This window comes from Gopherus evgoodei, chromosome 1, assembly GCF_007399415.2.
Source record: "Gopherus evgoodei ecotype Sinaloan lineage chromosome 1, rGopEvg1_v1.p, whole genome shotgun sequence".
NCBI lineage: Eukaryota > Metazoa > Chordata > Testudines > Testudinidae > Gopherus > Gopherus evgoodei.
The window spans coordinates 347,485,692-347,512,723 of NC_044322.1; the positions used below are offsets into that span (position 1 = coordinate 347,485,692).

Sequence of the window (27,032 nt, forward strand, 5' to 3'; positions counted from 1 at the left end):
TGTGAGACTAGTAGCACTGGCTAGAAGCAGCATTTTTCAAATGAGCCCCCCGTGGCTCTTCTTGCAACCACAGCCTCCTGGGCTGTGATGGGGGTGGAGAGCAGTGGCCCCTCTCCCAGGGCCACCAGCAAGGGTCAGACCCTGCCCCCCTCCACAGACACAAATGCTACAGGTGCAGGCAGTTGGTGAATTCCCCACTTTCCCAGGGGAAGGGGTGAAGCCTTTGGCCACGGGGCTTCAGGCTCCATCCACACAGTAGCAGGCTCTGGTCCCAGGCTCACCATCTACACCATCGTCCCTGGGTCCTGCAGCTTCCCTGCCCACCTCTCCATCCAGGGATTAATTTCTCCCAGGGCTTGGCAGGGCTGAGTAGGTCTGCTGTGAAAAGTGATATTAACAAACATGCAAGTTTTTTAAAAAAGCAAAAGAAACGACAACAAAAAGACAAGAACGTGCAAAACACCTTGTCATGGTACAATTCCCCACTCTGAGCCTTAGCGTCCAAAAGATGGGGTACCAGCATGAATTCCTCTAAGCTCAATTACCAGCTTAGAACCTGTAGCGCTGCCACCAACCAGGAATTCCAGTGCCTGGTACACTCTGGTCCCCACAAAGCCTTGCCCGGGGACCCCCAAGACCCAGACCCTCTGGATCTTAACACAAGGAAAGTAAACCCTTTTCCTCACCATTGCCTCTCCCAGGCTTCCCCTCCCTGGGTTACCCTGGAAGATCACTGTGATTCAAACTCCTTGAATCACAAAACAGAGAGGACAATTCACCTTCCTCCCTCCTTCTCTTTCCCCCTCCCAGACTCTTCCTGAGAGAAAGTAAATCTGGCAAAGAGAGAAATTATCCTCTCTTTCCCCCTTCCCTACTTTCTCCCCACCAATTCCCTGGTGAATCCAGACCCCGTCCCCTGGGGTCTCACACCAGAATAAAAAAACAAACAATCAGGTTCTTAAACAAGAAAAGCTTTTAATTAAAGAAAGAAAAAAAACAGTAAAAATTATCTTTGTAAATTTAAAATGGAATAGGTACAGGGTCTTTCAGCTATAGACACTGGGAACACCCTCCCAGCCTAAGTATACAAGTACAAATTAAAATCTTTTCAGCAAAATACCAATTTGAACTCCTTTCAACCAAATACACATTTGAACTTCTTCCAACCAAATACACATTTGCAAATAAAGAAAACAAACAGAAGCCTAACTCGCTTTATCTATCTAGTACTCACTATTCTGAACTTATAAGAGCCTGTATTGGAGAGATTGGAGAGAAACCTGGTTGCACGTCTGATCCCTCTGAGCCCCCAGAGTGAACAACACCAAAACTAACAGCATAACACAAAAACTTCCCTCCCTCAAGATTTGAAAGTATCCTGTCCTCTGATTGGTTCTCTAGTCAGGTGACAGCCAGGCTTACTGAACTTGTTAACCCTTTACAGTCAAAGAGATATGAAGTACTTCTGTGCTTTTAACTTTTCTTATCTGATTATGACACACCTTATGTGTGTTTCTATTCTGTTTAGGTCCAGAAAAGAATAGAGACCACTGTACGTTATCTTTATTACTGAGTCTGAACAATGAATTACAATGATTTGGACATGTATATGTGCATATTTGTTTTTCCTAAAGTTAACTAAGTATTTTAGGAAAAATTGTCAGCACGGCCACCAGCAAGACTTGGTGGCCGCACTCCAAGGTCACCAAACATTTTGTTGCGAGAATCCCTGGGCTAGAGTACTAAATTTGCATGTACAAGACTACAAAACTGAAATGAAAGCACGGATTGGCAGAAAATTCACAGAGCTTAGTTAAAATCCCAAAACAAACAAAAATCCCTCTTCATGACTTCCACTATCTTGGAGCGTACTCTTCTTCATAGAAGTGACTATTCCATATGGATTCACCTTTGTTACCTAGTATTTATCACTGTTCTACTTCTGTTTCCACTTTGATATTCTGCACCTCCATTCATTTTTCAATTATGCCCAATTATGTTACTATCTTTTCACTTGATAAAGTATCACCCTAACTTTTCTCTCCACATACTGTAATGTCAACATGCCTTTTCTTTTCTGCCAATAGTCTCTCCCTAACTCCCTCCCTTCTGTATTACTCTTCCTACCTGTATATCATGCTACCATTGCAATTTCACTCAGATGATTAATAGTGAGTAACTTTCTGAATTTTAGTTTGGTTTCTAATTGTTGTGTAACGTAGCATCTCTTCTGACTAGTTAGTAACTGCAAGCTTCAAATCAGATATTTACCATTACTGCGGGGTACAAAAACACTTAATATCTCTGTTTATAGGATATGTAAGTACAAAAATGTTTTAATTGAAATGATTGTTTAAAATAAAGACCTCAAGATTTTAGTGTGTGTCAGAGCTGCTACATCTGTTTTTTTAATTATACCTAATCTAGGGGCAACTCTACACCCCATTTAGAATCATAATTGTTTTATTTAACTCTTTTTAAAGGAGCTCAAATACAAAGTTGACTTATGCCTAGGCAACTGTCTGATGTATATAGAGAGGATCCAGGCAAATATTAGATTTAGATTGAGTTGAAGTAACTTAATAACTAAGATGACAAAATCGTGTCACAAGTACATTGTGAGCCCAGTTCCTTACTGTTGTAATGCTTCATTACAATAGATTGTTCCATTGTCCTCAATGGACTACTTGTGGAGTAAGATACTACACTCGGTGTAAACAGGGCCGGCTCCAGGTTTCTTGCCTCCCCAAGCAAAAAAACAAACAAAAGAAGGGAGGGGCGGAGTGCCATCGCTGAAGCAAAACAACAAAAAAACAGAGTGCTGCCGCTGAAGGAAAAAAAAAAAAAAAGAACAAAAAACCCGGATTGCTGCCCCTTGAAAAGTGCCACCCCCCCCCAAGGGCCGGAATGCCACCCCTTGAAAAGTACTGCCTCAAGTGCATGCTTGGAATGCTGGTGCCTAGAGCTGGCCCCGGGTGTAAAGGTGGCAGAACTGGGCTCCAGGTGAATACAAACATGGAACCAAAATTTTAGTCATTGGTGCTTAATCTGTGCTTGCAGAAATGGCGGGGGGGGGGGGGAATCTCTATTCGTGATGCATAATGGATACTTGTGTGTAAAAATGCAGTGTGCGCGCACAGTGACCATATTTGCACATGCAAGTACCTAATTATGTCCTCCAACGTCCCAGTGAGGGAGTGATGAGTATTGTTATGCCCTGTTTTGCGGACTGGGAAACTAAGGTCCTGAGAAGCTTAAGGGTTTGAGTCTATGAGACACAGAGCAGTCACCTCCCAATGACGTTATGATTAATGGAAACTGAGTGCTCTACAGGATCAAGACCTAAATAACTTGCTGAAGATTGAGTTCAGCCCCCTGCCTTCACTAGGCAGGACCAAGTACTGATTTTTGCCCCAGATCCCTAAGTGGCCCCCCTCAAGGATTGAACTCACAGCCCTGGGTTTAGCAGGCCAATGCTCAACCACTGAGATATCTCTCCTTTAGTAGAGCCTTTGGAGGGATAGCTCAGTGGTTGGGCATTGGCCTGCTAAACCCAGGGTTGTGAACTCAATCCTTGAGGGGACCATTTAGGGAAGTGGGGTAAAAATCTGTCAGGGGATTGGTCCTGCTTTGAGCAGGGGGTTGGACTAGATGACCTTCTGAGGTCCCTTCCACCCCTAATATTCTAAGATCATACAGTGAGACAGTAGTATAAGAGTTCTTCTAACTCCCAGCCCCCTGACCTTACACAGGATTGGATTAATCTTTTGAGGGCCTCACGTCAAACATATTTGTGGGGCAATGGAGCATGGCTCAGGGGAGCGGTCAGTCCCTGGAGCAAGAAGCCAGCCAGAGGCAATAGGGCATGCCATGGCAAGGTGGCTCTGCTCCATCCAGACCAGTGTGAGGACACTATTTACAAACCACAGTCGTCAGACGCACAGTGGCCCGCCTGGCCCTGTGCTGCCAGCATGCCCCTTCCCCTCAGGAGCAAGCCCATGCCATGCCACACCACACAGCCCCTCTGCCCAACACCCCCGACTCCCTATGGCCAGTGCCCCTCCCCCGAACCCACTATGCCCAGTGCGCCCTCCAAAGCCCCCCCACAAATGCGCAGCTCCTTGCACACCACCACCCTTGCCCCTCCCTGCGCACAGCCCCATCACAGTGTCTCAGCACCCCCCACAGAACCCCCACTCCCTAATGTCCCAGGATGGGGAAATCGCTCCAGCCCCTCGGGAGTGCCACGATCAGGCAGGCCAGGGCCTGGCCCAGCCAGGCTCCCTCAAGAAGCACTTGCCTGGAGGAGCCCAGCCAACTCCCCCACACTGTCCCATCACCACCACCTAGCTGAGGCTGGCCAGGTTTCTGTACCAGTCCCAGGCACCTCCACTCCGGGGAGACAGGTAGGGCACCACAGGGGGTAGGAAGCAGAGACTGGGGTTCGGCCAGGCTGAGAGGAGCAAGTGGTGGGCGTGGAGAGCCAGCGGGGTCTTGGGGTGCTGTCCAAGCAGAGCAGGCTGGGGCCACATCTGAACATGGGCCCAGCTCCATGGAGCCACTGGCACCATTGTAAACATGGCACTAGCAGGAGAATATAACCCAGGCATTCCTACACCCAATTCTCACCTCTAGACCAGTCTCCTCTTTAAACCCCATTGTATATTTCAATTCCTGGTGGAGAAGAGAGAAGGTAAATATTTTCCAACATATCTCTTGCGACAAAGATCAAGATTTTAGTTTGCAGAACTCTGATGCTTTAGATTTTGTGAAGATTTTAAATATAAACACCTGAAAAAAAATCAAGCTTTTGCGCCAGATGGTGAACGAGATAATCAGCTCTGCATAATGAGGGGTTAAAATAAATGACTTTGATCATTCCTACCCAAGCTGAAATGAAATGCTGAGCTCTACAACTAATTGCTTCTTAAAAAAAAAAAAGAAAAAAAGGCAAAAACGTGTGAAAGCTATTTATATTTTAGACTTCACAGTATTAGACAATATACAATGTTTTTAAAAGGGAAAATACTTTCTCTTTAGGATCACATATGTATACAAAATAACATTTGTTGCTAATCTGAAGGAACAATTTGCCATGCCTTATAGCATGTTAAAAAGTCCTCTTTTACACAGACACTTGCTCAGCAATGCATAGACAATGAAGTGATGTCAGAGCTGATAATTTAAGGGGAAGACAAATGACTACATTTGATATCATGCATGGTTTCCTTTGTGATGTTACTATTTCCCTTTTCATAGCCTAACATGATCATGTAATGCATTTTATTTTATACAGTCTACACAATCAGGCCTTAACAGTGATGACTCATTCCCCAAGGATTAAAACCTGCATATGCACAATAAGAAATTATTTTATGCAGATTCATCCTGAACCTTGGTTGTATATGGTACAGGCCTGATTTTCTTCTTGCATTCACCAATATAACTTCTATTCATTTCAGCAGAATTACTTCTGCCCTATGCTGATGTAAGGGAGGTCAGACTCAGGTTCCAAATTATATTTGTGGACATTTATGCATGCACATTTATGCCAAATTCATCTTTGGTGTAATGCCACTAAGTTACACACTGACTAATTTAGCCAGATTCTGTTTTCAGATGTAGAGCAGAACTCGGTCCCACCTATTTAGTTTAATGTAATCTCCTTAACACTTCATGCAAATCACCCACTCACTTGCAACTCTAGCATTTCTGCAAAAGCCTAATGCAACAAGATGCCACACAAGAAAGTGACTTTGAATGTAACAAATTAACAGTGTAAGGATTATACAAAGTTCCTTCTGTTGCGCATGTAAAAAATGATTAACACGGAGAGGCCTGTTACTCGCATTTGAAAACTTGCTACTTCAGTGGTTATCATTAGTTATAGCATGAATTCATAGTCTGTAATAAATCCACCCCCACCTACACTGCCCCCCATGCAACATGTGTGTATTCCTAGGGAGTAATTTCATTAAGTAGCTCTATTTATCTTAAGTACTTACGTGGCCTCCATTCTCCCCTCGGTCTGTAATGTATTTATTCACACACCACCTCTGCAAGGTAGGATGGGTCCTAGGCTAGCATCCTAACCTCTTGACTAGCCTCCCTTTCTGTTTTCATTTGAGAACACTTAAGATGTTTATGGCCCATTTTCAAATGAGCTGAGCACCCCCAGTTCCGACTGCCTTCAGTGGGAACTCCAGGAGCTCATTAATTCCAGAAATAAGCCCCTCAGGTGTTCTCATCTGGGGAAATGATAGGGTATATCAAAATGAGTGTAACTAAGTGCTGGCATGAATCAGATACACTGGTCTTTTTCACAGTGCTGTCTGTACATTTTTGCTGACTCCTGCGTTAGTTTCTAAAGATGTTACTGAGCTTATGTTTTACAATCTGTGTACATCCCAGGAGTAAAGATTTGGGGGATTAACTCTCCTAACTCCCCAGGCCTTCAGTCACCAAAAGAGAGGGGAAGGGTTAGGTGTGACAGCAACTTTTCATTTGTTCTATAAAAAGCATCTGCCACGGGAAGCAGATAAATCAGAATTACTATCCTGCCAGGAAAGATCACGTGTATGCAGCTTTCTGAGGCAAAATGAGAGTATAAAAATAAAACCACTTTTCATTCATAAAGGGCTTTACAAACCTTCAGTAACAAATTAATCTAGACAGTCCCCCCCCTCAATCTGGCTAGGTACCAGGCCCATCATCTGTAAAATTGGACACCTGTGAAGTAGGTATTACCCCGCACTTAATAAATGAGGGAAACTGAGGCGCTGATTTTAAGTGACTAGAACAAGCCCAAAGAGAGACTCAATATGAAAAGACTGGACCAGTTTAACATATTTTCCACGGGGATGTAAACCAGAAAAACAATACCCTTCCCTTTAGTCTCCTTTCTCATCATTCTTCTGCAGAAAAAATACCATTGAAACTGCATCATCCACTCATGGGGAGGTTTTTAGCCCCGAGGAAGGGTGCACAGTTGGCAACACCAGCAGATTGACTAGTAAATGCACGTGGACCTGTGCATATCTCCTACCACTGTAGAAGGCCAACCCTTTTTATGCAGTACTTCAATGTTCTATCCCACCCAATCTCAGATACAGCTCCCTATAGAACCCTGGCCCCCACATCTCCACCTTAACCCCTCTTCAAGAGGGGTTATAGATATAGAATGGAATTACTGCTCCCAACTAGAGAACGTGAAGGGTGAAACCAACAGGGTTCTGTAGACATTTAACAAGGTTCTGTAGCAAGTCTTTTAAATACTTTAGGAGTTTAATAATTCCTAGAGGCACAGATTCCAAAGCCAGAAGGGACCATTGTGATTATCTAGTCTGACCTCTTATAACCCACAGGCTATAGAACTTCTCCAAAAATAATTCCTGGAGAATATAGTTTAGAAAAACATCCAATCTTGATTTAACAATTGCCAGCGATGAAGAGTCCACCACAACCCTTGGTAAATTGTTCCAACAGTTAAAGATTTATACCTTATTTCCAATCTGAATTTGTCCAGCTTCTACATCCAGTCATTGGATCTTGTTATACCTTTCTCTGCTGGACTGAAGAGCCCATTATTAAATACCTGTTTCTCATGTTTACAGACAGTGATTAAGTCATCCCTAAACTGTCTCCTTGTTAAGCTAAACAGATTGAGCTCCTCAAGTCTACCACTGTAAGGCACGTTGTCTAATCCTTTAATCATTCCTGTGACTCTTCTGTGAACCCTCACCGATTTATAAACATATTTCTTGAATTGTGAACATCAGAAATGGACACAGTATTACAGCAGCAGTTGCACCAGTGCTGATTACAGAGGTAAAATTAGCTTCTCTGCTCCTAATTGAGATTCCCCTGTTCATGCATCCAAGGGAGGCATTTGCCCTTTTGGACACTGCATAACACTTGTATCATATGTTCAGTTGATTATCCACCATGACCCCAAATCTTCTTCTGAATCACTGCTTCCCAGGATAGGGTGCCCCATCCTGAAAGTATGGCCTACTTTCTTTGTTCTTATATGTATACATTCAACCATATTAAATGCATAGTGTTTGCTTGTGCCCTACTTACACAGTGATTCAGATCACGCTGCATCAGTGACCTGTCCTCTTCATTATTTACCACTCCCCCAATTTTTCTGTCATCTGCAAACTTCATCAGTGCTGATTTTATGTTAGTTTTCAGTGACCTGGAAAGAATGTTAACTAGCACAGGGCCAAGAACTGATCCCTGATGGATCCCATTAGAAAAACATCCATTCAGTGATGAATCCCCATTTACAATTGCATTTTGAGACCTATCAGTCAACAAGCTTTTAATCCATGTAAAGTGTGCCATGTTTTACATCATTCTAGTTTTTAATCAAAATATCATCCAGTACCAAGTCAAACACCTTAAATAAGTTTAAGTATATTACAGCAACATTATCTGTATCAATCACACTTGATATGTTTTTTTGATGAGATTACAAATTAGTTTGAAAGAATCTATTTTCCATAAACCCATATTGATAGGCATTAATTATATTACCCTCCTTTCATTCTTTATTAATCAAGTTCCATATCACATGCTCCATTATCTTACCAGAGAACCACATCAAACTCACAGGCCTATAGCTACCTGTGGGTCATCCTGTTTACACTTTTTTTAAATATTGTCAAAAAATTAGCTTTCTTCCAGTCTTCTGAAACTCACCCAGTTTTCCAAGACTTATTGTAAACAACAACAAATATTCATGGTCCAGCAAGCTTCTCAGCCAGGTCTTTTAAAACTCTTGGATGCAAGTTATTCAGACCTGCTGATTTAAAAATGTTTAACTGTAGTAGCTGCTGTTTAACATCCTTCTGAGATGCTAATACAACGGAAAGTGTGTTATCATATAACATCATCCTCTGTTTTTTCCCCCAAATACAGAATAGAAATATTTATTGAACTATTCTGGCTTTTCTGCATTTTCATTAATAATTCCATCATTTTCATCTATTAATGGATCAATACCATTGTTAGGATTCTTTTTGTTCCTAACATACTTGAACTTCTTATTATCCTATACTGCTGGCCATACATTTCTCCTTGTGTTCCTTTACTTCCCAAAGGATTGTTTGTTTACAATTCCTAGCTTCTGATTTATATTTCTTACTCTCATTCTTCCATTTATTTTATTTTTTATAGCTGCCTTCACTTCCCTTATAAACCAGGTTGTTTTTTTAACCAAAACGTCCTTCTTCCTCAGTTGTGGGATTGTGGCTTTTTGGCATCTAGTAAAATGTTCTTAAAAAATTCCTAATTATCATTCACATTTTTCTGATTATTTTTTTTCCTCTGAGCTGATCTAACTAGTAATTGTTTTCTGCTTTGTAAAACAGGCCCTTTTAAAGCATCAAGTATATTTATTACTGGTCTGGACTTTATTCAGTTTGCACATTAGAAATGTGATCAAGTCATGATCACTTGTACCTAAGCTACCATTAATACTTAGTTCTGTGACCAGTTTCTCTTTATCTGTCAAGATGTGGTCTAATACAGAATTCGACTGGGTTGGATGCAACACATTGAGTTTGAACCGAATTCTATAATATTTAGAAATTCCAAGGATTTTTTAGTGCTGGCAGCATGATACTTCCAGTGTATGTCACTCATACTTAAGCCCCCCACGGTCTCACAGGTTGTTTTTTCCCTGCATACTCTGAATAGGTGAGTAAGGAGCTCATCATTCTACTGTACAGTGCGATCTGGTGGTCTGTCACAGACACCAACTAATACCCCATATTGTGCTTTGTCTGCTGGGACACTGATTCATAAGATTATTTAATTCCAAGTTATCAGTGACTTGGGAACAGGTAATGTAATTTTTGACAGAGTGACACACACTCTAGTACAGAATGTTATTCTTTCTATAGAATTTTTAATAATGATGAGGATAATAATAAAATACATGATATTGTATAAGGTATTTCTACCCATATCACTTCCTGCATTGATATCTTCTGGGAAACTGGCAATGTGCAGAGAGGAACATGACACATACAATAGCTGCACTTCCAGAATAAACTCACAGAGCCCAGCCCCCCCCCATTGATGTCATATGGAGGAGCTATTCTAGAGTAAAAATTTTGTTACCTCAAAAATATGGCTACAAAACGAACTTTCGGTAGCATGCCAAGGAAAATGATGACTGTAATCTTTATTTTACTCTATCTAGTCACATCAGAGCTTTTGCTAAACGTGAGACACATTTTGATTTACGTATTCACGCATGTAGCCCAGCTAAAATTATGTGAGTCGGGCGAGTAAGGGCGGCAGGACCGGGCTCTGAACACACTGATCCAATTTCAGGTTCAAGGGCCCAAATCACTATTTGCAAAATCTGTATCTATCACAGCTGATCTTCATGCTTTCTCCTATTGAACTCTTAAAAAGCAGGGAAGGGCAGAGAAGCAGAGAAGGTAATTAAAGAGGGTAAAAAAATCCCATTGAAGCAAGGTTTATTATAACCAGCAATATTATAACCCCACATTCATATGCTATGAGTATTTCAGGCACTGCCTCACATAAAGACAGTCTGATTTTGAATTACTGTAATTAACTGCAAAAGCTTGCTGATTTGTTGATGCAATATAATGTCAATCTTTTTCATAAACTTGTTAAAATCTTTGTAAATAAACAGTAAAAATCATACGAGGAACAAAAATTCAGCTTCCTGTCTCTCTCTTCCACCACTGGCACAAAGTGAAGAGTACTTTAGGGAGAAATGGGGCGGGGAATGGGAGGAGGGAATTTTGGGTCTGATCTTGCTCCCATTAAAGTAAATGAAAAACTCCTATTGTACTAAATGGGAGCAAGATAAGACCCATTATTTTTAATCATTTAAAAACAAAAACAAAAGAGAGCTAGGGGCCTAATCTGCAAATCCTTACTCATATGATGAGTTCTTGCCCATGCAATAACCCCACTGACATGAATGGGGCTTCTCAACAAAGGTTCATTGATTAGGGTCAGATTCTGACGTCATATCAAGAATATAAAACATGTGCTTTGATTCGGCAAAACTTGACTCAAATAAGAAGTCACTGCTCATGGAAGATCTCATTGTTGTAAGCGAGGTTGCTGTATGGTAACAAATGTTCGCACCTTTTAAGGAATACAGATCAGACACATTTAGTACTGATTTTTGTCACAGTGGAAATGTGCTCAGGAGCGAAACTGTATGGAACATAAGGATATTATCTTTCAAATATCAATCCCATCATCACATAATTCATTAATTTACTATTAATTCCCATTAAAGACAGTCATTTGTAAACAAATGAAGCAATCATGTACAAAGACATAATTGACATTTTTCCCTTTGTAAATCATGTGTGTTCTCTACGCCCTGGCACAACACTCTATATTTAATGATGTCTCAACAAAAGCCCAGAAAAACAAAACAGTGGGGGAAAAACATCAAGGCTTTTGCAAGTTTGTTATATCAGCATAGTTGCTTTTATTTTTTCAAACAACATCAAGGCCAGGACTCGCCTCCATGTGGAATGAGCATTGGCGCTTCTCATACAGATAGGATCTGTGCCCCCTGTAACTGATAACCCTGCTTCATGGGACAGCTGCTTTGGGGTCACCCTTCGGACAACAATTCCACCCTCATCAAATATCAGCTCCACCAACCAAGTTCCATTCTGTGTCATTTTTACTAGGGAGATCTTTGTGAGAGGGAGCGATGTGTATCACCCATGCTGCCTCAGTCCATTGTGGGATCAGCCTCTTCCTGTATCAGGCCTGCTGAGACCCAGCCCCCTCACTACATAAATCCAAGCTGTGAGGGCATGGGAAGATGGAGATGCTGCTGAGGACTCTGCTGATGGGGGCACAATCTGAACTAATCTCAGTTTCAAAAGGGTGTAGTTCTACACACCTGGGAAACACCCGAGGCCCCAACCAGCTGCCCCTGTGCATGCAAAGTTGCCATGGGCTTTAGCTTGAGTAAGGTTTATGCAATAAGGCCCCTAGATATACTCCTCTGATACAAAGTTGGATTTTTAAAGGTGCTGATGTGATTTAGGAGCACAAGTCCAACTGATTTTCAATAAGGTATGTACAGGCTCCTAAGTCACTCAAGCTCTTTTGAAAATCCCACCCATGTTCTACTGCAATATTGCATAATTAGCAGGCTAGATTTGACTGAATGTCCTAGAAAATTAGACCTATTGGGCCCGACTTTGTCCTCAGTTAAACTCAAACCAGAAGACTAATGTCATCAAGGTGTTAGAAGTTCAGCTGAGGGAAGGATTCAGCTATTAATATTATATATTTGCAGCTTGTATTTAAACCATTTCTACAATCAGTAGAGTATTATATGGAAATAATTATGCTGTTGGAGCCAAAAGCATATTCAAAATAAGATACTGGACAAATTCTCTCCTCATTTATAGGGGTATCCATCGGGAGTGATGAGAATCAAGCCCATAATATGTAATTGCAGCGTTCAGTTTATTTTTATTTGCAATACCATTTATTTCTACAAAATCCGAGCTTTGGGCCCAATCCTGAAAATCATACGAGTAGTCTGAGGGGACCATGGGATCACTGATGTGAGAGAACTATATGAATGAGAAAGGTGTTGTAGGATCGGGTCCTTTAATACGTACAAAAAGAAAAACTGGGGCTGCATTCTCGTTCACATATAATTTAAATATTCATTGATACTCATCATTTAATGACAGTAGACAGAATGAAGTGCTCATACTGGAGAGCTTTGACACTAATCAGAGCACTGAGAATCGGGATTACCCAAGGGCGAAAAATGAGAAATGTTTTTTGGGGTTTGTTTGTTTTTTGGTAATTAATAACCTTTGCATTTTTTCAAGGTGTTGGGGTCACTAATTGCTTAAACCCAGAAAATAACTTTGTACCATTTCTGTAAATAAGCCTGATTCAGTATTTACTAGAGACAAAAATAAAGCACAGCATTTGACTTTAGCAAAATTACAGTTGAGGTCCAAGTAACAATTTCATTCCCAGCATTATAGATTGGTGAAGTTTTTTCTTCCTAAGCAGAAGAGAGGGTTTTTATCCCAAGTCCACAATTTTGGCGTTAGTCACGAATATCTTTATAAACTTGCTAAACAAAATACATATATAGGCATACAGAGATGAGAAACTCTAGTTCACCTGTAAAAATACAAGGGAATTTCGGACCCAATTCTGCTTCCATTAAAACCAGTTCGAGTAGGATTGGTTTATTTTCTTCTCTTTGTTATACTACCCAGTACTGCAACCCTCAAATCTTATTATAGTTCATTGGTTTAAATGAGATTACTTGCTTTGGTACAAGCTGCTCACATGAATAAGGGACACAGGATCAAGGCATTAAAAGGTCTAACCTCAGTTATCAGTGAATTTGTGTAACCCAGTTTACTGCTTATCGTTTGCAAAAGGTTAAACTAAAATTTGACCATTTCCCTCCCCCAAATTAAAGGGTTCAGCTAAATTAATATTGTTTTTTTAAAAATCTACACCAAATCTACACCTTCTGTTTAAGTGAACATATATAAAACTAACGTACTGCCAGGCTCCCTCCCTCTCTTTCTAGAAGCTGAGTTCTTGGATAAAGTCATTTTGTAGGGTATGAGCAATGCAGTTCTGAAAATAGCATCATTGTAAGATTAAAGATGGCAAGAACCCTAAACCACTGATTTATTTCAGTGAAAATCTCTTTCTGATCAGTGACTATGCTGCAGGTTTCAGTTTAGATTTTCATATCTAATAAAGTGTAACAGTTGTAGGTTTGAAAACCTCAGAAGAAATAACCATGAGGATGGGGAGGAGGGGAAGACATCAAAACACTAACAAGAGGGAAAGAAATAAAAACAAAATACCAAGAAACTCCCATTCACTGATAATAAATATAATAGAATCATGTTCTGTGAATCGAAATAACTTTCATTTATCACCATCATGCACACCGATACACACACACAAAAGGAAAACAACACTGGTCACCAAGCTGTTTTGCACTCTGCTTTAAAATTTATTTCTACTAGACATACATTCATAAGACTGTGTTTTAAGCACCTGTGGTTTTAATACACATGATGCTGAGAACACACCAAGAGGTGATACTCCCTCTCTCTGTTCCATTTACATGAAGATTCACGTCAGTGTAGTATTTTTTATAGCAGAGAGTATTTCTGAATGTACCAAAACAATGCCATAAGTGCTAGTACTCGCCATATTACTACCAGTTTCAAAGCTAAAATAGGAAGATTTTTTTAATAAAAGTATCAAATAATCGTTATGCTGAAGCGTCAAAATGAAGTACGTACATTTATCAGCACATTTAAAACACACATCATGAATGTCTTCTGTCCACCCTTTGTCACTAATCATTTAATACAGAAAGTGATACAGAATATCAATTCTAGCTTGTATAGTTATTAATGGTAGAATTACAGTTGGTAGGACCATGTGCAAAACCAAAAGATAAAGATCCCAGTCCTTTCATGTGTGTCATTCTTACTTCAATGAGTAATCCTAACGACATAAAAGAGAGTAAGAGTGATTCACATGAGTAAGTGTTTGCAGGATTAGACCTTTATTTACTAAATGTTTGCTTGTCTATAAGTATATGCACAATTTCCTTGTTATTCTCACATATTTTACATATTCTGAATAATATTAATAAATCTTATAACTCATTCCAAGTGACAAAGTCTGTCTCGGTTATATCATGAACTTATATTTCTTATTTTAAAATCCAAACAGTTGGAGAGAGTCATTTTAAAAAAAAGAGAGAACTAAAGACAGAAAATGTTTTAAAAGGACTGGATAGAACCAAACTATGAGCCCAATCCTGCAAACACATACATAAAAGCAGTCCCACTGAATTTAATAGGATCCAACCCTAAATTTGTCAAACACTTAACTGTTAAGTTTTAAATTATGTAACAAAATATCCAAGTTAGTCCTCTCAAAGCTTGGAGTACATATTTACATTTTATGTTAATCAGTGTTATAGTAAATATCAACATTACTGTAATCACTGCTTTTTAGTTGATATCAAAAGTACAACCGTTTTTAAAAAAAACTGAAATTAAAATGGCTTATTTTGTTTCTATTACTGTTATTTTATTCATGTAGCACCACAATGCGCTAGGCTGTCCTTATAATATTTTAATGTTAGATGTATTTTTTAATTTTATTTATATCTAGATATATATATATAGACATTAAATGTACACCTAAGACTAGAAAGAAAGAAATGCATTGTGTACTTTTGCCAGCAGTTCAGTTACAAGTATGATAGGTCTGCCATACAAAAAAAATATTCTCATACAAGTGCAAAATGTATGCAATATTGCACATATGACTGAATTACTGGACGTCAAAACATAACAGACCACTGTACACTTTAGTGCACTGTATAATTTAGTGCACTGTATAATTCCTTAATATTTTGACTCGGTGAAAATGATATATTTAACTAAATGTGCAATATATATTGATCAGTTGTCAAACCTTATATCAAAAGATCAAGTTATATCCATCAATATGCCTGCATATCCCAATACAGAAAATCTTCAATCTGTTTAAAATATTCTAACGTTGGCTGCTTGCAGCACTATGTGACTATAACATATTTTCTGATTTTGAATTAACAGTTCAGGTTTCTATTTCATTCAGTATAGATGTTACTAATAAGCTGACTCCCGCTGTTTTGCTGGGTAAACATATCAAAGCCAAAGTAGTGAAATCAATCAAATGCCTGAGATTCTATCTAAGAGACACTAGTGAAAGCTTTTGAGTTTTTCTTTACCAAAAAAGATATCACATTTTTGTATCACTGTATTGACTACATGAGTTTCTTGAGTTCTGCAGGAAAGATACATCTCATAAGAATGACATTAACTGATGCAAAATTCACAGGGTAATGGGGTGGAAAGCAATTGTTGATAAAATCAACAACTATGTAGCCTTGGATATGCTAATTTTAAATTACAACACACCCACCCAAGCAATATTCAAATACCGCCTAACACCAGGTTTTCAAGTAAATGATAAAAGAGAGAGGTGCATATTGAAAATACTTGTAGATGAATGTGACATATCAGGCATTAAACAGCCTTTGGTTTTCAACCACTAGTATCCCTTTTGTTTCTTCCCACCCCTCAATCTTTTTTCTATTTGTTGCTACTGGTATTTACATCTAAAATGACTTACAGTCACGAACATTTTCACTTGTGTCATTTTCACTTTATTCTTCCCCATTTACACTATACACTGGTGAGCAAAATATCATTAAACTCACAGTTGCTAAAAGCACTATCCTAGCATTGTTTTCGGCTTCACCTGTTACATCATTACTTTTTGCAAAACAAGTCCTCCGACCAGCCTGCTGAACTGTCTCCTAAATGAAATGAGACTTATTTGCTCTTTGATTTTATTTAAGACTGGAAATACATTATTATGAAGATAAGTAGACACCGTGGATTCTTTCAACAATATTTCAATGGCTTGATTTAAAAAAAAAAAAGACAGTAAGTAGATCGTGGAGAACATATAAATGCTGTTAACCAAGAGAACAGATATTTTTATTGCATTCCTTATCATTAAAGTTCTTTGATTAACTAATACCCTATTCTTCTGATGTTTGCTCTTATTATGAATAGTAAGAGCAATTGTGACGGTAAGATGCAAATATGAACTGAGCGGACTACTAATATTTAAAAACCAAGTATCTCAAAGTAGAAAGAGATCCATAATTCTACTTGGAAATTATAGTATTTCTTTATATTTTACAAATTAGATAAATTTAAGGAGAAGATCAATTGTGAATAATTGTATCTAATATGATTTATCAATTCATAAGAGATAGTCTTTTGATCTAGGATGGTGAAGTCTAAGAGTAGCAAGGATTTAAAAAATGGGTATCTGAGCATTATTTTTTAGTTAAGGCTTCTTGTTTTACACAGCACATCTTTGTAACTCTTTCAGTCCAAGAAAATAAAAGTAAATGAAAATAAAAAAAACAATCTAAAAGATATTAAGTGGTTATGCAGTTATCTTTCTTAATTCCTTTCTTTCTTTCACCAGTGTGTGTATCCTTTTAGTCTTGCTCCAATACATAACAGAACCAACACAGAGAACTGAAACCAATGCTAACACACCAGCAGCACTTATTGGTAAAAAGCACTACTGGTAATCACTGAAATCTCCTGTACAGAATGAGACAGGACAGTAAATTCTGCCCAGCATCAAACAACACAAAAGACTACCCTTAGCTTTGTTTTTCTTATGTAAAATGCATTAAAGTGAGCCATCCACATAAAGTTATCAGAGGACAGGTTTTAACCCAGGAACTAAAGTAAGTGCTTCTAAAAAGAAAACGTGGTCATTAGTCCACATTGTTTCTTATCCTATAAGTGTCTGACTGAAACTAATATGACATATTGGGCTATTCCCCCCCCCTTTCTTGTTTTGCATGCCTTTCATTATGTGATCCTAGCTTTGTTCAGGGACACACTTTCACGTTAACAACTGTGCAATGCTTTAAAATTTTCTATTACATCCATGCAAAACAGCAACATAAAACAGCCATTACTAAGAAAATTTCTCTTGAAGGTGCAAAGGTGAATCCCCTTAAGTAATTATTGTGAAGGCTAATGTTTGAAGAGTCTGCATGAAAACACAGCTACTTTACTTATGTTGCTTTAAACATGCAAAAAAGTCTGCTTTTGCACATGCATGCGCACACACAAAACCACACGAACAAAACAAACCCTGGAACTGTCAAAATATTAACGTTGTGAACTGGAGGAGATCCAAGTAGAAATGAGCGCACATATACATTTAAAATCTGCACCCAAAAATTATAATAATACTGTCTTGAAAACATGCATGGAAAAGGCAAGGCCATGTATTTCATGTATCTTTTATTTAAAAAAAGAAATTGCTACAGTATTTTTAAAAATAGAAAGTCTTAAAATTCCAGTCACACAGAAATAACCTTTGAAGCTGGTGGGGGCGGGGAGAGGGGAATATGTGTAACTAGAAACTTTCCTCTTAGCACAGCTAAACTGCTGGGGGTATATTTAGAGACTGGTCTGGAGTGTTGCTCTCATGCAAATCCCTTGACTCAAAAGTATAGTACTTGGCTTTCCCTGGTCTTCCTCTCGCTCTTTTCAGTGACCATCTATAGGAGAGCCTGGATCGCCAAAACAAAAGCAGCCAAAATCCTGCAATGTACCCCAGTTACCACTTTATGATCAGGGATCTCCCACTCCCCAGGAAGGAGAACTCTCCTGCAAATTACAATCGCCACCCGCTCCCAAACACACTCTAGCTTTCTCAGTGAAACGCTTTCCTTCCCCACCACCCCATTACAAAAAACAAAAAAAACAGTCCAGACCCAAACTCGGGTGGAACTTACGTTGTGGCAGAGGGGAAGGGTCCTTCCGAGGACAGGTTCATCACCAGAGACTGGAAAAGTGTCAGACTGAAGACTAGCAGCCAGCTAGCAGCCATCTTCCTGATCGAAGATCGATCCCCCCCAGTCACGGAGATGGAACAAATAATGAAATTGAATGAGTGGGGGCTTATTTTGCTTTTTAAAATGCCCCCCTCCCTTTCTCCGAGGAGCCGCCCAGCGATGGGCACAGCAACAGGGAGCGGAGCTGGAGGTGGGGAGGAGACCGATCGAGATCGGTGGGTGGAGCGGGGGATCCAGGGAGATACTCAGACTCGCCCGTACTCCCGCGGCAGCTCCGGCTGCATCCGATCCGCCGCCATCAGGGCTACTTTTGGAGCAGCTTCTCCGCTCGCTCTGGCGTCCCTGGCTCGGTCCTTCTCGGATTTATTCCCGAGCGCGGAGGAGGGGAGGAGGCGGCGGGCGTGGGGGTGTTGGAGGGGGTGAGTTGTGGGAAGCAGCATAGGCGGGGAGATTTCTCGTTTGCTTCCCTGCTACCAGCAAGAAGACAAGCGAGCTGGGGAAAGTCACAGCGGGGGAGGGTGTTAGATGAGTCTCGGCGAGCCCTGCGGGGAGCTGCTTTCCATACAAGGAATAGGAGGAACTCCCAAAGTCAGCAGCTGATCTCCCGAGCTTGGGGAGGGGGTAGAGGGGAGCTGGCGCCTAGCCCCAACCCGCAGCCAGCCACATGCGAGGCAGCCTCGCAGGCCAGGCTGCGAACCGGCCCGCAGCGCACTTTGTTTTATTCACTAGCCGTGTGCTGGAGCCCAGGCAGCCTGGGAACTGAAGCGCAGAATCAAGCGAGACTCCGGTTCGCTGCCTAGTTCGAAAGCCTCTGCGGGCTTGTCGCTAGCGGCCCCCCCGGCGTGGGCGGCTGGGTCTCTGCACCTCCCGGGCGGCTCCCTGGGCGGGGGCGGCTGGATTCTCCCAGGCAGCCCTTGTGAGGGTGTTTCCCCCCCCCAAGCTTGCAACCATGCAAGTTAGGCTAGTTACTAGGCAAGCTGCCCCCTTACTTAACAGCTTCCATTTAGGCTCCCTATGGAAGTTGGCCTGATTTTTAAAAGTGCTCTGCTCAGCATTCACCAGCTCCTCTGGGAGGCTCGTTTGAAAATCGGTTTCCAATTATGGGTGCTAAGCGCTGCCCTTTTGACAATCTGGTCCTTCCACTTATTTCCTTCCCAAGTCAAGACCAGATTTTATCAGTGTGTTCACCACATTTTAAGCATGCAGTGTTGTAAGCTTGTGGGTCCGGGGATATGAGAGACACAAAGTGGGTGAGGTAATATCTTTTATTGGACCAACTTCTGTTAGAGAGCCAAGCAGTGCCAGCTACACAGAACCCAGACCTGAAGAAGAGCTCAGTGTAAACTCAAAAACTTCTCTCTCCTACCAAGAGAAGCTGATCCAATAAAAATTAATACCCCATCCACCTTGCTTCACTACATTTTAACTCAGAGATCGTCTGAGGGCCCAGATTATAGGCAGCTGGGAGCTAGGAAGGGGCTTTATCCCTACTAACAGTTTAGGGATTTAGTTATTACATGAAGAAAACAGTTTGGAATAGAAACTTGTTTATTCTGCTGTATTACAAGCAGACAAATTTAGTCATAATAAAATATTACTCATTAAAGTGAGATTCAATGGTTATTTTATTTGTTAACTTTACCTCCCCCCCTTCAAAAAAATTGTCTATGCCCCTGTAGGAGCCACCACCTCTTCCATTCACAATCATGCAAACCAGCCCCTCCCACAGTCCCCACTACCCCAGTCATCATCAATCACATCCCCATGGAAACTACAATTGGTTTACAAGGTAAAGGAAGAGTGGGGAAATATTTAATGTATATTTAAAAGAGCAGGTAGAAGAACAATGACAATTATTTTTTATTTCATCAAACTTTAAAAAACAACAACAATCCAACACATAGACCTGATGGGGCAGAGCTAGCAGCATCTATCTTCAGTATTTATATGGCTCCCATTACCTGAGCAACTCAGAATCTATTTATCCCACTATACCCCTGTGAAGCTGGGCAGTGCTGGTATCTCCATTTTACAGCTGGGAAGCTGAGGCACAGAGAGACTAAGCAGCATGCCCTAGATCACACAGGAAGTCTGTGATCAATCACAGAATTAAACCCAGCTGTCCCAGATCACAGCTCTGTGCCTTAACCACCAGACCATCCTTCTACTCATGCAATCAGCTAGCTCTCTATACGACTCGCAGCAAATACTCCACAGACCACACTTTGAGAATCTCTGCGGTACAGTGCATTTGTAGTGCTATTTACCTTGTCTATATGTATCATGCATCTGTATGGTACCTGAGAGTTTTATCCAGTCTCATTTTAATTATTCTAATCTAATGGCGCTTACTTCCACCTAGTCCTTGCTTCTGTTGAACATAGTCACTATTAACTCATTGGATTTGCTAAACTGGCACATCCCCACCTCTGAGACTTCCCTCATGCCTAGCCAGGACTCCATTCCATTTAGCAATGGGAAGAGCAGGGTGGTCATAAACTCTTGGTCACAAAGAAAGACTGTTTCAGAGCCACCTTAGCACTGACATAAAACTCTCAGCCATCTTCAGTTTTGTTGAGTCTCATGATATTTGGTGTTTTTCTCAAGAACCCAACTCCTGGAGTCATGTGACTATGTGAGCATCTCAGCTTCCACTTTAAAAAAAAAGTAGTTTTTAGTTCTTATAATTGCAGTGAAAAGCTTGAAAATGTGACACCCCAGCAGGCACAAACACTAGAAGAAGAAGAAAAACCCATCAAAATTACATTTATAATGAGGTGATTTTTAAGCCAATCTCCTGATTTTTGGTGCTCCGACTCGTAATTTTTGTACACTTGGGGTTAGCAATGCTGACGTCAGAGAGACAAATGAGCAACTAAGGCAAAAGGAGGAATGATAGTGCAAGCAAAGTCAGAAGCATAAAGTGACATGCGATTAATTTCTTCCACATTAACATCATATTCTTAAGCTTTCTAATGCTGCATTTGTCCTCTGTGCAGCAACTGTAAAAATAATTAATTATAGTAATGGTAATACAAATAGCTTCCAAGATCAGACCCCGAGCCCACTATAATAATGTAATTTGTTCTGTGCTTGTAGAGGGCCCAACACACTGGTCCATGACCAGAGCTCCCAGGTGCTATTGCAATATAAATAAATAATAATCAAAGAAGTAAACAACTGGAAAGAATACAAGGAGAAGTATTATTGCTCTTTCTAATACAGTAATACCCCAAAGGCACCAATCAGCATCCAGATCCATTCTAAGCCCTGTACAAATACCTGCAAAGACACTCACCCTGAAGAGATTACAAGCTAAGGCCCCCTTCTGCAATGAATTCCATACAGGCGGAAAGGTCTGCATAAAGCTCTCTGCAGGATAGAGGCCAAAGATAGACTAAGGCCCCGATCCTATATCTGACTACACTCATATACAGATCAGGACATAAGGGTTGTTGAAATGGACACAACACAGAAGCAGGGCAGCCAAGGTGATGACTAGAATATGCCCTGTTAGCTCCCTGATTATAGACATATATCAAATTGGAGTGGGGGAGTGTATTTCTTTCCTTTTATTTATATAAGATTCTTTTATTTTCTTTTTGGCTTGCAAAGGTATGGAAAGAGATGGGAATGGAAGGGATGGGATGAGTTAGCAGGGGTGAATTGAAAGAAGCAGGGCTGGCTCCAGGCACCAGCATCCCAAGCAGGTGCTTGGGGCGGCAATCTGCAAGGGGAGGCAGTCCCTGTGTTTTTGCCCCCATGCGATGCAATAATTGCCGCCGGATGGCGGGGGAAGTTCATGTGCCATTAGGGCAGCAGGCACATTTCCGCGGCGGTGGCAATTCGGCGGCAACTTCTGTGTTCAGCTGTCCATGGCGGCGCAGCTTCTGTCTTCAGCCACCACGGAAACACACGAGCCACCCTAAGGGCAGATGGACAGCCCCCTCCTTCCGCAGCGGCAATTCGGCTTGCTGCTTGGGGTGGCGAAAACAGTAGAGCTGGCCCTGGAAAGGAAGGGAGGTGAAGGGAAGAGAAGCATGGTGTCCACCGCCATCCGGTAGCAGAAGGAGTCTTTGGAAGCCCTGCACAATCAGGAGCTGAACAGATGCCATTAGGCTGAAGTGGAGGCACATAGTGATGTAGTGTTTATCTCACTGTTTCAATGGAAGAGGAAGAGAGGGGGGTGCCACTTCCAGATCAGGAAGTGGGTGCTGCTCCCACACTGTATGGGTCCAAGAAATGCAGGAGTCTGTATGGAGAAGCAGCACATCTGTGTCAGGTCTGGAGGTCTCTGCTTCCCCACCCTTGCTCCCAGGCACTTTGGCTCCATTAACACTCTGAGGCTGGATATTTTGTCCTGCTCCTCTATGTTAGAGAAAACGAGTAGGCAGGCGAAGCTGGGGGCAGCTCTGGAAGGTTAGAATTACTCAAGTGAACTCTTAGCTGTGTTGATCAGTGGAACCAAGGTTGTGCCTATTTTCCACTCCCGTGCTCCAGGGGGAGTAAACATGAATGTAGCACCATCTTTCTTTGCCTCCAGACCTAAAGCCTGGCTAGTCCATGCAGGGGTCCAGGCTTGGGGTTAATGGTTTAAATCACAATCTAGCTTCAAAGCTGATTAAGTCTGAGGCCTCCTAACTTTGGCCGTGTCACTATAAGGGTAGGTTTCTATTATGACTTGATTATGAATATGTACTCTGTGGTGAAATTCACTGAAGGTTAGAACTAGGCAGAGCTCTGTATGGCGCTCACAAAACAGGAACAACTTGGTGGGCTTGAGGTTTCATTACAAACTTGAACCCCACAATTACAACAAGCTCCATACAGACAGACCTCTGTGCCTGTGCATAGCTCCATTGGGGGTGTGTGTGTGCAGGGGTCCACCCACATGGAGCTCACCATAAGGATCAGAGCCATGGTATTCCACCCAGATTCAGCCTGAAAACCTTGCAACATTTACAACCATACTTGGCGTCGAGCCCGGTGTTGGAGAAACCTGAAGTTGAGTCATGGTTTTGCTTTAAAACCAAGTGAAGCTTGGTGGTATATTTTGAATTCTTGTATTTTTTCTGAATCTGAAAATCAGGAGGCAAGATCCACCCTGACTCAGAGTGAATGATGCACTTGCACAAATTCCAGGAGTGACTGCTATTTAAAACCTTCCAACTATTTATTTCACTTGTTTTACTAAATAAATAACTGTTTGTGTTACAAATTATGGGGATGCAAAATTTTTACCGATTTGGGGCCTGATCTTGAAACACTTATGGATGTGAGTAATTTTACTCAGGCGAGTTCCCACTGAGTTTGATGGGAAGGCTTGGGGGAACTGAAGTTGCTTGCATGCATAAGTTTTTGCAGGATTGAAGACTTAGATATTTCTTCATGCTCTTGCAGTCTAAAAACAAGCTTTTGTTTTTAGCATGGACTTTTCAAAAGTCAGATGGTTTCTGTATGCATTCCTGTGTCAAGTCATGTGGTATTTTTTCAAAGATCCTAAAAAAATCTCACTTTATGTAAGTCTTCACACCACAAGCCAAACAAACTGAAGAAAGCATAACCAAGGATCATATTAAAAGCAATAATTGACCTGTGTTAGTTGACCCATTTAAACCTTTTGTTTGCGTTTTGGGGGGTTGAGCTGGTAGCAGTAGCTGGGAATGGGGTAAGTGGGTCAACAAGGAGGGAGGACTGAGGTGGAGAATTTATAGTGAGGAGATGGGATTCTGAACTGGGAGCTGTTGTACTGTAGAGTGGTCACTGAGCAGGAGGGGAATGAGGTGGAAGTATTTGTGTATTACAGAAAGTGGAACTCAAATTGAGGTAGAGGTAGGTTGAGATGAGAGCACCTTGACACAGGGAAGGTCTTGGTAAGTGAGCTTGGTAAGTTTATGGAGAGGATGGTGTGATGGGACTGCCTACAATGGCCTGTGGCCCACTGTTGACTTTCAATAGCAAAAAAAACAAACAGCCTTAAAAAGGACACTAGATAGGGAGGACTCTGAATTACAACAGAGAATTCTTTACAAGGTATCTGCCTGGTGGGTCTTGCCCACATGCTCAGGGTCTAACTGATCACCATATTTGAGGTCAGGAAGGAATTTTCCCTCCAATCAGATTGACAGAGAGCTTGTGGGTTTTTCGCCCTCCTCTGCTGCATGGGGTCCAGGTAACTTGCAGGTTTATACTAGTGTAAATGGTGGATTCTCTGTAACTAGAAGTCTTTAAACCATGATTTGAGGACTTCAGTAACTCAGTCAGAGGTTAGAGGTCTATTCCAGGAATGTGTAGGCGAGGCTCTGTGGCCTGCAATATGCAGGAGGCCAGACTAGATGATCACAATGGTTCTTCTGACCTTAAAGTCTATAAGTTCTAGAAGACAAGAGGATTGGGGCAGGGGAATTACATGTGTGCATGCAGGAGAAATCTAAAGAACTGAGAAAGATAGGGACGAAGGAGAAGAGTAATGAATGTTAAGGCACTCTGATCTATCAGTATACTCACTATAATGCATATGGTAGGGAGGGGAGATTGACTACTCTGATTTACACCAGTGGAAGCAAGAGGAGAATCAGGCCCTATATATATTTTAGGCAATGCACCATATTCTGTATCTTATCTAGCCTTGATATTTACATGGCCCCCATTACCATATTGAGTGCCTCACAATCTTTAATGTATATATTCTTGCACTACTCACAGATTACCACCATTACAGAGGGCGAACAGACACAGGAGGGGCCCAAGGTCATTCAGGAAATCTGTGGCAGAAAACAGATTTACAGAAATTCTACTCTTAGTTACACTTGTGTCAGGTAGTTGGGGAGTTTACACCTGTGTAAATGGGAGCATAGTTTGCCCCAATGGGATCTTAGTTCATTTAAGTCAACAGAAGTTTTATCACTGACTTTTGTGAGAGCGGGATCGGATCTAATACATGCTGACTTCATAACCCCAATTAGAGATGGGAAGGTGACCATTGAATTTTACTACTACTAGTATTATTGCTGCCTTCATACACTTTCCAGATGCTTACATCAGGAGTAACTCCCCTGATATCAAGGGAGTCACATGGGTGTCAAGCCTGTGGGAGTGGAGAATCAGGGCCTTAGACTGTTTTTTAAGTGGAGAAATCCTAGTTTAGGACTTAAGACAGAGAACACAACATCAAGAGAGAAGTCAGGGTACTGGACTGAAGCATAATTTTAAATAATATGTAGAGCAGCTTTGGTTTTAAAGTCAAGAGCAATCCCATGTAAGTACATAGAATATACTGCAACCCCTTGATACATCTTACTAATGTCAGATGTAAGCTCAAAATGGCAGAGCCATCTTTACTCATGTTCTATGGCCATTGCTTCTTGAAAGGAAGTAATAAGAATCAGGGTAGTCTTGCTCCTTGTTTCCAGTGTAAGATATAGTAAAACATACTTTGACACCGGACGGCTGTTTTCTTTGCAAATAATTATGAACAGAGATGGTTTCTTCGAGCAGAACTGTCTGCAAAAAGCTTGTATGCTCCATTCTGGAGAAATGTGCCATCCCTGGCTCTTCTACACTGCTGCAACGGGCTCTCTCAAACTGCAGGTTTTGAGAGAGTATCCTAGGTCAATAGACATGGGGCCAGATCCTCAGCTGGTGTAGGTTGGAGAAGCTCCATAGCTTATTTTTGAAAGAGTCTGGCAGCTATTTTCTGGGATGTGCAGACAAAACATGCAAAGCATCAGCAAGTCATCAGGGATGAAGTACCAGCACATTTCTTAATTCTGCCTTGCCCTGTAGGAGTGCTCAGGTGATAGAGTACAAAGATCCTTCCTTTTGTTTCCATTAAGCCTCTGTGCAGGGACCAGGACTGTGCCTAGTTTTTGTGCTTCTACAGCCTAGCACAAAGCCCACTGAAATTAATGGGTGAATCCCATTGTGTTCAGTGGGCTTTGGATCAAGCTCCTGGTGCATAAGGACTTCAGAAGACTGGCAGTGACAGCTGTACTAGACGCCCACTTCATTCACACTTGCACTCACGCAACCATATACACAATGACACAAAAACAGGGGAAGTTGCAGAGCTAGGCCTGAGCCATGACCCTGCAGCCCTCTACCATCACACGTTGGGTCACTGAGTGGAGAGTGCAACACTCGGTAAAAGCTACTGCATGCATTTTCCCAGTACTCCCAGAGGGTCTGTGCCTAGATCATGAACCATGCCAGTCAGAAGCTGGCAATGCACAGGTGTTCTCAAACCCACCATCCCCACCCAACCCAAATTAAATCCACAGTCTTGTCCTTATGTTTTATGGGTGGGATTTTGAAAAGGAGCACGAAGTCACTTAGGTGCTTATGAAACTCCTAAACAATGTTCAGTTAATCAGAAAACTAACTATTATTATTACTTGGTTAAAAAAAATAAGAAAAGAAAAGAAAACCTCTTGACTCAAAGAAGTTCCTAGCAGATGCAGTGATCTGCAGAGCCAAAATACTGCAAATTTATCCCAGAAAAGGAGAGACCTGGATGCAGCTCTTCCCATTGTACTGT

The 27,032-nt window shown here is 41.3% G+C and overlaps 1 protein-coding gene across 7 annotated transcripts in view; it reads right to left on the reverse strand.

Annotated features, from left to right (window-relative positions):
• Positions 1-19,029, reverse strand: part of CACNA2D1 (calcium voltage-gated channel auxiliary subunit alpha2delta 1) — a 689,818-nt gene extending 670,789 nt beyond the window's left edge. For 3 of the 7 annotated variants that reach the window (XM_030560557.1, XM_030560387.1, XM_030560113.1), the window contains exon 1: positions 18,437-19,025. In XM_030560557.1, the coding sequence (XP_030416417.1) occupies positions 18,437-18,531 (95 nt within the window). In that variant the 5' untranslated portion in view covers positions 18,532-19,025. Of the gene's footprint in view, positions 1-18,436 lie in introns of all 7 variants that reach the window. The other 4 variants (XM_030560298.1, XM_030560027.1, XM_030560205.1 and 1 more) reach the window with 4 other exon arrangements.
• Positions 19,030-27,032: the final 8,003 nt, after the last annotated feature.